Source organism: Biomphalaria glabrata, chromosome 5 (assembly GCF_947242115.1).
Source record: "Biomphalaria glabrata chromosome 5, xgBioGlab47.1, whole genome shotgun sequence".
Taxonomy (NCBI): Eukaryota; Metazoa; Mollusca; class Gastropoda; family Planorbidae; genus Biomphalaria; species Biomphalaria glabrata.
The window spans coordinates 26191949-26204409 of NC_074715.1; the positions used below are offsets into that span (position 1 = coordinate 26191949).

At 29.6% G+C, this 12461-nt stretch overlaps 1 protein-coding gene across 3 annotated transcripts in view; it reads left to right on the top strand.

Annotated features, from left to right (window-relative positions):
* The window catches only part of LOC106061784 (sperm flagellar protein 2-like), a 50624-nt gene that overhangs the window by 17424 nt on the left and 20739 nt on the right, over window positions 1–12461 (top strand). For 2 of the 3 annotated variants that reach the window (XM_013219986.2, XM_013219995.2), the window contains 14 exons: window positions 304–392; window positions 789–879; window positions 1739–1899; window positions 2398–2501; window positions 3788–4050; window positions 4396–4531; window positions 4626–4767; window positions 5349–5402; window positions 6956–7076; window positions 7978–8133; window positions 10311–10426; window positions 10529–10656; window positions 10757–10823; window positions 11753–11962. In XM_013219986.2, the coding sequence (XP_013075440.2) occupies window positions 304–392; window positions 789–879; window positions 1739–1899; window positions 2398–2501; window positions 3788–4050; window positions 4396–4531; window positions 4626–4767; window positions 5349–5402; window positions 6956–7076; window positions 7978–8133; window positions 10311–10426; window positions 10529–10656; window positions 10757–10823; window positions 11753–11962 (1838 nt within the window). Of the gene's footprint in view, window positions 1–303; window positions 393–788; window positions 880–1738; window positions 1900–2397; window positions 2502–3787; window positions 4051–4395; window positions 4532–4625; window positions 4768–5348; window positions 5403–6955; window positions 7077–7977; window positions 8134–8850; window positions 8935–10310; window positions 10427–10528; window positions 10657–10756; window positions 10824–11752; window positions 11963–12461 lie in introns of all 3 variants that reach the window. The other variant, XM_013220004.2, reaches the window with a different exon arrangement.

Genomic DNA, 12461 nt, shown 5'->3' on the forward strand with positions numbered 1-12461 from the left:
TTTATTAGCAGAACTTACAATGACATATTAGTGACAAATTAAAGAACTTACATTGACATATTAGTGACAAATTAAAGAACTTACATTGATATATTAGTGACAAATTAAAGAACTTACATTGACATATTAGTGACAAATTAAAGAACTTACATTGACATATTAGTGACAAATTAAATTTTAATATTTGTATTAATATTTTGAAAAACGTTTCTCTTATTTTTGAGAGACTAGTGTGATAATTCAAGTCTGTTTAATCAAATTTTGTTTGTTTTTTTCATGTTTTTTTTTTCTTTCACTATTTAGAACATAGAGTTAAAGTGCTAGTTGTTGAAGAACTTATTCAAGAAGCAGTGGAAGCTTTCAAAAATAAAGAAGTGGAAACAGAAGAACAAGTAAATTAATTCGCATTTTTATTTGCTATTTTTTTTTGTCTCGAATGTTTCTTAATACTCTCATTTCCTTTTTTTTTTTTTTGCTTCTGATTCTTTCCTTTGTTTATATCAGTTTCTAAATATTTAAAACAATCCTAAAACAAAAGAAATATAAAAAATATAAATGTAAAATAATAGGAGCTGGATGCAATGACAGTGTTATAATTCTAGACTATATAAGTAATAGCAAGCATTTCCCCTTACTCTTGAAAAGCTAAAATCCTCTTTCATATCGACACTTTTTTTTCAAAAAGGGACTAAAGCTTGTGGGATCATTATTAGACTTGTTGAAATATTGCTGGTAGTGTTGGTGTTATTTACATTGATTCTTATTTATATATTTTTTTTTTCATTCAGGCAACTCAAACCCAAGTTGAAAATGAAGATGTTAGGGAAGAACTAGAAATCAATACTGTCACTGAGTCTTCACCAGCACTAAACCTAGATGGTACTGTCAGAAATAATCAATATTAAATTTTGGTGGAATTCATTCTTGCTGATATTAGATCTTGTGTTTACCTAATAAGAAACTTCTATCACTTGGGCATGAGAAACATTCAGGCAGCATAGACATTCTTCAAGAAAATGTTCTTCTATAACACAATTATAATTTTATAAAATTTGTTAAATGACTTGCTCAAAATTAAAATAATAAATACCAGGTATCCGCCTCATTAGAAATGGTCTTAGGAATATCCACAACTTCATTAAAACAGTGGCTGAGTGGTGAAGTGCTTTGCTTCCAAACCAAGAGATCCCGGGTTTGAATCCTGGTGAAGACTGGGATTTTTAATTTCAAGGTCTTTGGGGTGTCCCTGAGTTCACCCAGCTCTAATGGGTACCTGATGTTAGTTGGATAAAAGTCAAAGTGGCTGGTCATTGTGCTGGCCACATGACTCCTTCATTAACCATGGGCCACATAAACAGATAAACTTTACATCATCTGCACTATAAATTGTAAGGTCTGAAAGGGGAACTTAAGTTTTTTCTTTACTTCAGTAGTCCAGTCTACATAATTAATATATACCAATTTTAATTTTACTTTTATTCCATTATTTATTTCAATTTCTACTTGCAACAGAAATATTCTTGGTCAAAGTATTAAGATGCTTGTACTAAATTATAGTGGGTTTTTTAATGCACTACATTATATTTGGTTGACTACACTTGAAATCTGCTGTAAAGTATTTTATTTTTTTCCTTCAGTACTTCAATTCTGGCTAATTTTACTTCAATGATCTCTGTTAATTCCTTGATTCATGTTCTAATTACTTGGTTTAGTTCATCTTAATTTGTACACACTTTAGAAAAAACTCTAAGCAAAGAGACCGTGGCAGCATCTGTGATAGGATCAGAAGATAAGCAGATCGTAGAAGAAGCTACAGTTGTTTCAAAGTCTGAAGATGTGCAAGAATCCATTCATTCAGTGAAACTAGACTCAGTGCAGAAATCTTCAGTAGAACCGGAGGTTAGTCAATTTGTTTTATTTTTAAATACAAAAAAAAAAGCAAAAAAAAAATAGCAACAGCAACAGGTGGGATTTTATGTATACTAAAGTTAAGTAAGTAAAAGGAAACATTTTATATTGAACTAATTTATGAAATCATTTTCAGCTGGGTTCATTCATTATTTGTTTGCATATATGTATTTATGAATTTAATAGTAGCATTTATCAAGTCATTAAGAAACGTAGTGATTTCAAAAAATCTATTACTGGAACTCACTATTAAAGATTTCGAGTTTTTTATTTTAAATTTTAGTAACTAATTTTTATTTTAAATTCTCTTACGCTGAAAAACAAGACAACAATGAATTCTTATTATATTTAACTTTGCTGAATTTAAACATCCACTGTATCCATGAAGGTTTCTATAGTTGTTTTGTTTTTCAAAAATACACTACTAAATTATATTATGTTACAGATGTTGAAAATTATTAGATAATTCATTCTTTGTTTATTTGTCAGCCAACAGTCCGAGCAAAACTTGGGGCAAAAGCATTCAAGAGTTTGAGAAAAGGACGTCCTGTAGAAGATCAGATTGTCATAGATATTATAATTGAGGCTATTAGGTTTGAGCTTATCTTCTTTTTTAAATGTTAGTTCTTTAAATTTAAGTTATCACCAATGTTCTTTAATGGTTCAAGAGTTTTAAAAAAAATTTATGTAACTGACTTTTAACTTCTATAAACCTCACATTCACCAGTTCATCATAAATTATACTGTATAACAGCATTCATAGAGCCCATTCATATTTAGTGAATGAGTGCAGTATTAAAAATATTTCTTCTTCTTTCTATCATTACTGCATTAAGAAAATGTAAACATTTGTAAATGGTTTCATTCTAACAAAAATAACAGTGAAAGAAAATGATATGCAGCATTGAAAGATTGTTGGTTTTAAAAAAGGGATATGAAGTTTGAGAACCACTTTTCTTCTTCTTCTTCTTTGATCTCATTGTTATGTTGGAGTGTTCAGATGACTAGACCAATACTTGAGATGAACTGCGCAGTGGTTTCCAAATCAGGGAGCTCTGCATATAGTTTTCTTTCTATTGGGGTGTTTTGGGGCCAGTGTCTTATACGGGCCTCTTGGTAAAGAGAGCAGTTTTGGAGGACGTGGTCGGCTTTCTCTGGTGATACTCCACATGGGCAGATTTCACTGGTTCCAATTTTGAGCTTCCTGTACATGTGTTGTCGCATTCTGTTGTGTCCGGTCCTGAGTCGAAAGATTAGACATTGGTCTTGTCGGGATAGCTTATAGTAAGTGTCATCTTTCTTGTGATTTGGATGAGAGCTCTTCCATTTCTCATTTATTTTATTTACAATTAATTTCTTCAATTCTTCTGGATAGAGTGCTGAGTTTATTTGTGAGTTAGTTCTCCCACTCTTGGCGAGTGTGTCAGCATTCTCATTTCCTTCTAGTTGTATATGAGCTGGTATCCATTGAATAACAGTTTTTTTGCTGTTGTTGTTGTGCTTTGTAAGTGCTGTTCTGAGGTTTTTAATATAAGAGGAATCAGAGTTTTGCTAGTTGCTAGTTTTCCTCCATCTGACCATTCGATGAGTATTCCAGCTCCTCCATTTGTGGTGGCTTTATGGGATGAGCCATCCATGTAAACTCTGATCCACTGATTGCTAGGATAATTGGTTTGTAGTGAGAACCACTGATTTATAATAAGCTTAATAGAAAACCAACATGTGCACAGATGCACAAACTAGCAAGCAGATAATCTTATAGAATAAAGTTCTTTGGCCTTTACTTTGTAGCAGGAAGGTTCATGGAGAGGGGAACTTATTCAATTATGAAGTTCCTGACAATATTATTCATTCTTTCTGTGATTCAAATTTGGTACAGAAAAATTCCAGAAGGAACAGGCTGGATCTTAGATGGCTACCCTCAGAACTATGCTCAGGCCAAGTTACTGGAGAAAGGACTCAGTGGTTGTGACAGAAGCATCAAAGATGAACGAAGTGAGCAGAAGCTGAAATCTAAATCTAGTCTAGCTCCTGACCCTCGCTCTGTCCCCCCACCAGCAGAGCCACCGAGTGGAATAGATGTTGTCATCCTGTTTGACCTACGGGATGAGCTGTGCATGAAGAGAGCTGCAGGAAGATCAGGTAAACTTGAAACCTTTTGATTATCTTCATTTTTAATTCACTCATCAATTTTATTCACATAATCAGTAACCTAAAAACATACAAAAACAGAACAAACAAAAATTTAATTCTAATCCCATTTTCTTCTGTAGTTATTTACTTGTAAATGAAAATTATGAAAATAATATTATTATTATTTTTTAAAGACATTTATTCATAATTATTTTTGGTCCTAAAATATTTTTTTACATAGATAAAAAAAAAGCTACTTATATTCTTTCTCATGTATTTAATTTATTTATTGGATGCATAATTCAACACCTTTTACAATCATATATTTGCATATAAGTATTCAATTATGTCTAGAACAAATTCAAGCTGGCAAAGTATATCATGAAGAGTACAATCCACCTCCTGATGGAAGTGCCACTGGCATTGGCAAAGTTGAGAAAATTACCCCTGTCACTGACCCAGGTTATGATAAAGAACAGATTCAAACTAGGTATATATTTGAACCCTTGAAGACTTTCAAGTACAATAAAACTTTAATTATTTGAATAATTGAACAAATCTTTCTTTAACATCTTTACTCTTAGGATAACAGGTTTTCTTGACCAGTGGCCAAAACTAGAGAAATGGTTTAAAAAGTATGGAACTCTGCAAACTGTGGATGCTAGTTTGGAAAAAGAACCATTGTATTTAGAAACTGAGAAAATTATTGAAGATATTCTCTGCAAGGTAACCTACTAGATCCTTTTTTTGCCTTGATAAATCTTAAATTCTAGTGGAAAGATATTGATAAGATATTGCTTAATCTCATTAGTCACTATTTGTTTTATTATAAGTTCCTTCAGATTTTGAAGATAATTATATCCTTGCCCAAACCTCCCAATGATGGGGGATGGCAGCAGGCAGGGTTAGGGACCATCAAGACCACCAAATAACAATCCAGAGTACATACCACACAACCAGGCAGCCATTAACTGATTTCAATTATTTTGCCATAAGATGGATCAATTTCTTTCTTTGTCTTGAAAATTATGAAATGTTAATTTTTTTAATACTAGATATTAATATATTATACATAAATTTAGGAAGAAAGAAAGAAAAAAGTTATGTCTGGTTTATAATTAATACTACTTAGAAAAATCAATAATTTATTTAGTTACTCTACTAAGTGTTTTCTAACATTAAATTCAGACTTTGTATAGTTATGTACCAAAGCATGATTATGCTGTTAGATTTTGCTTGATATTTAGTAACCACAAACTTTAGACTTTCTTTTTCTGGCTTTAATAATGATATTTTATGTTGTATAGATTCAAAGTAAAAAAGAAGCACAAGAAGAAGTCACTCAGCAGGAACAGAAAATGGTAAATGAAAGTTATTGGATTTAAGAAAAGTAGACTTCAAGTTTATTTCAATATGTGTATTTAGTAATTTATTGAGGCAATTATCTTGTTGGTGTATTTTGTTTTAAACCAGTAATGTTTTCTCTACAAATTGCATTGGTTGAGTTTTATGCAGTAACACTTTAGCACTAGAAGCTTGATTTTGTTTACTCAGTGTTTTCTGTTAAACACATAATAACTTGAAAGGAAAACCAAAAGAAATGTAGATGATCCTCAACTTGTCTATATTATTTAGTTAGTCCATTTTGTAAGACATGTTTCATTGGATGGCTAGTATCTATGTTAGCCACAACTTGTTCAAGTATGTGTCTTTCTTGCATGTTGTTATTGAGGTGCTTATTGCTTTTCTCTACTTTCTCTGTCTTTCTTGAGGACCATTATGTAATGTCTAAGCACATTTATGACCTGTTCACTAAATGTATGAGTTTATATGCTGTGTTAGGTCAATCTTGTTTTTAGGTTTAACTACTCTGATCAAGATTAATGAAGCACAGAAGATAATATACAAACTAGTATCTCTCTTGTTTTACTGCATTCTGGCTATTTCAAGCTTACAGCATTTTCTTAAAGTGTTGTAGTTTTATTGCAGTTGATAAACTTTATGCTTTATTAAACTTTTTATTGCTTAGTAGACTAGCTTTTAGCTATTGATGCTACTATCTTGCGACTAGAAGACATTTATTTCATATGCTTTTATCTTGTGCCTAGAAGACATTCATTTGATATGCTTTTATCTTGTGCCTAGAGGATATTCATTTGATATGCTTCTATCTTGTGCCTAGAAGACATTCATTTGATATGCTTCTATCTTGTGCCTAGAAGACATTCATTTGATATGCTTTTATCTTGTGCCTAGAAGACATTCATTTGATATGCTTTTATCTTGTGCCTAGAAGACATTCATTTGATATGCTTTTATCTTGTGCCTAGAGGATATTCATTTGATATGCTTCTATCTTGTGCCTAGAAGACATTCATTTGATATGCTTTTATCTTGTGCCTAGAAGACATTCATTTGATATGCTTCTATCTTGTGCATAGAAGACATTCATTTGATATGCTTTTATCTTGTGCCTAGAAGACATTCATTTGATGCGCTTCTATCTTGTGCCTAGAAGACATTCATTTGATATGCTTTTATCTTGTGCATAGAAGACATTCATTTGATATGCTTCTATCTTGTGCATAGAAGACACTCATTTGATATGCTTCTATCTTTTGCATAGAAGACATTCATTTGATATGCTTCTATCTTGTGCATAGAAGACATTCATTTGCTTGATTTTATGTGATCTCCAACAAAACATGTTCAATTGTTCTGTAAAAGAACACTGCTAAATTTTCTTGGACAGCTACTGATTAAAAATCTTATTTTATAAATATTTTCTGTGAAAGTAATTATAAATCATTGAAATTTAGCTGTTGAGTAATTTAGTTTACATTGAACTTTTTGAATATTAAAAAAAAAAAGGATTTACATATTTCTAAAATGACCTTGTTCTGTGTATTATTAGGCAACAGAGACTCCAGCTATTTTAGAAATACCACCAGTAGAAGAGCCTCAAGCTCCAATTGATCCTCCTCTCCTAGAAGTGCAGGCACCTAGACAATCCTCTGGCTCTGGCAGTCGTCCAGGTAAAAACATTATACAATTGTTTCCCTTAATGTGTAAGTGCATAATTATTGTGTGTAAATGTTTTATGTTGTAGATGTAACTGTAATTATAAAATGTTTAAGAAAGAAGCAGTTTTGAAGTCAGATAAAAGGGTGCTTTCTCAAAGCAAACAATTTTCATTTGAAAAAAAAAACTTAAGGTCTGTGTCAACTATTTCACTGGCCATTGGGAATATGCCAAATGTCTATTTTATTGTTTCAGTTTCAATTTTCACAAATTATAGAATCAAGCCAAATATATACAAATATATCAGATAAAATGGAGTTCTCTTGTAATAAGGTTAAATGTTGTGCAATATTTTAGTAGGATCTGTCATGTTGAATTTTTTATAAATTAATAGTAGTAAAAAAGCACATAATTAATTTTTTTTTTTAACAATCTATCAACTAAATAAAAAAACATGTTAAACTTTTATAGCAAACAATTTTTTTGAACAATAAAAATATAAATTCATAAAAAGTTAAAAACCAATGTACCCCAATTTTCATATTGTATTGCTTGTAACGAGACATCAGCTTTAACTACTTCAATGTTCATTCATATGCCATCATATTTATGTTGCTTACTTTTGTTGAAAGTGACAAATATTTGGTTTTGAAAAAAGTAAATTAATTAATTAAGATTTTGAAGAACATTTATTGTTGTTTTTTTCTGTTAGTTTGTATGTTCGGTAAACACAGTAATATTTATTTAAGGAAGCAAAATAGAAATGTGTAAGTCATCTAATGATTGGTTAGATTCATTTTAATGACTGATAGCACAAACTTGTATTTTTAATTCTTAGGGTAAAATTTAGTTTGATTAAAATTGAATGATTTTATTGTCTTGCTAGAGAAGATTTCCATTTCATTTCTGATATAGAGGAGCAAAGTATAACTAAGTCACCTGAAATAGAAAAGTCTTTCTCTGTCAAGACTCAGCCAATCAATGACAATGTTAAGCCAGTAGAGAAATTAATGGATGTTGAGTTTAATGTTGTCCTTGAAGTCAACCTTCCAAATCTTTTTCCTGCAAGAGGTTTAGCTTGTGCAAGCTTTTAAAAGTTGTTTAGTGATGAGTTCTTTGTTTTTCTTGTTGTTGTTGAAATGTTGATTCTTAATTGCACATTATTTAAAAATGTTTTGTTTGATTTTTTAAAAGTAATTTCCATTTCAATGATTTCTAGTATGATGAAGAAAATAAAAAATATTTTAGTATTTTGAGAAAGATCAAAAATTAAATATTTTCTAACAGCATATTAAAATATTTGTTTAATGTCCAGAAAAAGAGTTCAGATAAGAATATTATTTCAAAATGTTTTTATTAAATTAAAGCAAACTAATCAATATAAACCATATCAAAAGTCTTTTTTTTTTGTTAGAACAAAGATTTTTGGTCACATGTTATCTAACTGGGACTGTTAGTTTTTTTTTTTTATTTATATTACATTAAAAAACAAAACAAATCAATAATCAAGATTCTAAATAAATTAGTTCATTTTCAATAAAATTAAAGGTAGATAATTAAAAATTAAAGAGATTTGAGAGCTTTACACAATATTTGTATTGACCATATTTTTCATCATCCTATTAGAAATCTACATAAAATGAAAATGGCTTTAGCAAAAAAAAAATTATTTCAAGATTTAACATGTGTGGCATTCAGGAGCTCAATATGGGCAATATTTTCTATATTTTGATTTTAAACATTCTCTTAAGTATAAAATATAGAAGTATAATATTAATTATGGAAAAGGTTCAGCCAAATCAAGAAGCACCTCAAGAGACAAAGATAAAAAATCAAAATCACCAAAGGGGAAAAAAAGTGCCAAGGGAGCAGGTGAGACAAAATGTTTGCTATACTTCAAGTACAATGAACAAACAATAGATTTCAGGCTAAATAAATGTTTGCTATACTTCAAGTACAATGAACAAACAATAGATTTCAGGCTAAATAAATGTTTGCTATACTTCAAGTACAATGAACAAACAATAGATTTCAGGCTAAATAAATGTTTGCTATACTTCAAGTACAATGAACAAACAATAGATTTCAGGCTAAATAAATGTTTGCTATACTTCAAGTACAATGAACAAACAATAGATTTCAGGCTAAATAAATGTTTGCTATACTTCAAGTACAATGAACAAACAATAGATTTCAGGCTAAATAAATGTTTGCTATACTTCAAGTACAATGAACAAACAATAGATTTCAGGCTAAATAAATGTTTGCTATACTTCAAGTACAATGAACAAACAATAGATTTCAGGCTAAATAAATGTTTGCTATACTTCAAGTACAATGAACAAACAATAGATTTCAGGCTAAATAACAAAACAACAACTGATATTGCATTACTTAATCATTAAATTATAGTTGTTTAATCTTACATATACGTTTACGTAAAACAACATGAACAAAAAGTATGCTATAGAAAAAATACCATTTTCATTGTAATTAATTTGAAGTTCTCTTTGAACAAATGTTGTTATTGTTTTTGTATAATCTATTTCATTTATTTTTTAGGTCTGTTTATATAGTTTGGATTTTTTTAAAATTAATGTTATAAATTATATTTTTATTCTTTTGTAAACAAGATTAATTGCTAGTATCACAAGCTCTTTTTGAGGACATTAAAAAGCAAAAAAAAATCTTTATTTTTAAAAAATTACATCTATGTATTACATTGGTATGAACATTTGTAATTGAAAGAAATGTTAAAATAATCTAGAACTTAAGTTTTGAACCCTGAGAAAAAAAATGCATTTCTTAAGCAATTTATTTGGATCAATTTTAAAGCTTAGTTGTTTACACAATTTTTATTTAATGTTGTACATAATATCACATTCTGCATTTTAAGGAACTAAAAATTGTATAAAGGTAATTGTTAAAATTCCTAGTTATTGGCAACAATTATTTTAGAATGCAATTCTAATATCTCAACATAAAAGTTGAAATAAAGTTTAGAAAAATCAAACTTTCAATAAGTAGTCATTCATTCAAAATAATTCCTAACCACTATGCCAGCTCAGATCACATAGTTCATATATAAAGATTTCCATATCAGTTCTAGAAAGTAGAGTGTTGTATTTTTAATGCTAGAGAATATTAAGAAATTGTTCAGAAAGTCTAACATAGAGCCTGTATATTGTAATGCTAGATAATATTAAGAAACTGTTCAGAAAGTCTAACATAGGGCCTGTATATTGTAGGCTCGTCAGCTAAAAAAACTCAAACACCTGAACCTGAAGTGGAAGTTCCTTCTGGACCCCCACCCATCAAACCCAGTGATCCAGAATGGATTTTTGTGGATCAAAACTTGGACATGGTAAACAAAATTTATTTTAAAATCTCAGTTGAAATAGAAACGTATATTTCATTGCCATGATTTTCTAAATATCTTCTAAATGACTAAAACTGTTTCTTTAAGGAGCTGGCCAGTGTTTTATCCCTACATTGGGAGGAAACTGAGAAGGCGTACATCAACAACTGCAAAACAGTCTTTCATGCAACACGTAGTGAACGGGAAAACATTTTTAGATATTTTTATCAAATTAGGTTAGAAATAATACTTTGAAATAGTAATATATATTAAAGGATGTAGTAAACTTTGTTGTTTTTTTTAAAACTTTATTTTGCTGCTACCTTATTTTTTCAGAAAAGATTTTGTCCAGTTCTTGAAGCGGCCTGATTGTAAGCAAGAATATGTTGACCAATGGCAGAAGGTAAAAGACTTAGTTCTGCTTGATACACAAATGTTCAGTGTGAATTTATGAAAAGATTTTTTTCGTTTGAAATTTCACATTCACTTTTTATGTAAATGTTTGCATCATTTTTTGAATGTGTTGGGAGTCAATGGGAGCTGAACATGTCTCCCAATTGAATTTGACATAGGTTTATAGTGGAAGACTAGTCAATAAGTAATAACTTGAACTTTAATGTTAAACCTAAACACAATTCATATTCAGAATAATAACAGTAGCTTCAAGTTTTAATGTAACAATGTCTTTGTAAGTAGGAAATACAAAACTAACTCATTTGCTCACTTTCTAGTGTCCCTTTTTTTAATGAAATTCTTTTAGTCTTCTACAATTGTATTTATTGAAATCTACTTCTTATTCTTTTTATTTGAAATTTGAACAGTTTTTATGTTTATCTTTCTTTCTATCTTCTAAACTAGTTCATGAGTACTTAAGATACTCTCACCAAAATTTAAACCCATCAAATTGTGATGTTTCATAATTTTACCTCTTGTGTTATAGTAGAGAACTCTGAAACTCTGCTCCTTGACCTTAGACTGTAAAACTTGAGGATTGGTTTACTTAATCTTCACATAAAAAAATCACAGCTGACTCTTAGAGAGGGTTGTTAATCAGTCTTAAACTGGAATAGTTAATTAATGACCTTGATCCATTATATCAATGATGCTCATTAATATATTTCTAAATTTTTTTGTTATAATATAGCTAAACAAAAACTGCAATAGAAATTTATTTTTTTTTTGCTTCTATAAATGAGAGTATGGCATGAAATTCACTTTATAGTCTTAATAAAATATCATTGTTTCACTTCTTGTTAAGACCCACAAAAGTAGACCTGATGAAATAGTTCTTGTATTCTTACAATCATTTCATGCTATGTCCTTGATTTCTAGGCGTATAACAGTATCCCTGATGATATGAGAGAAGATGAAGAAACTAAAGCAGAACTGCATCAGCAAGTAGACAATCTTAGAGAGAGGCTTTGGAATATATGTGATGAACGCAAAGAGCAAGCTGAGAAGGAGAGAGATGCCATCATGCATGATGGATGGCTGGATGACAGACTTGGACTCATTAGCAATCATTATCTGACTCTGATGCAGGTATTGGAAGGGAAGAGAGTCAACATAGTCAATTATGAAAGCATAATGATTTGGGAAATGAAATTCAACTCTTTCAGTGCAAACTTTTTTGATAAAAAAATTAAATTCTCCAGGATTAACACAAATTGTCAAGGAGGGTAGAGTTACTAAAACTCACAAAACTTTTTTATTTTATTTAATCTAACATATTTGATTTTATTTTAAAGGAAAATGAATGGGCTACAAAAGTATGATAAATAAAATAAAATTATTCAAAAACTTTTTTTTCATTAATTTTAAACTGAGCACAGAAAAAAAAAATATTTAAAAAATTTATTTTAAAAAATCAATATACTGAAATATTTAACCTTTTAATTAAACATTTAATCCATAAATATTGAAAAATCACAATACTTAACACATTTGATCACTTCAAATTTCATAAAAGATGAACAAATGCACTAAAAAATTTATTATTTAAATTTTTTTGGGCTCCGGGAAATAAACTAAAAATAGGAAC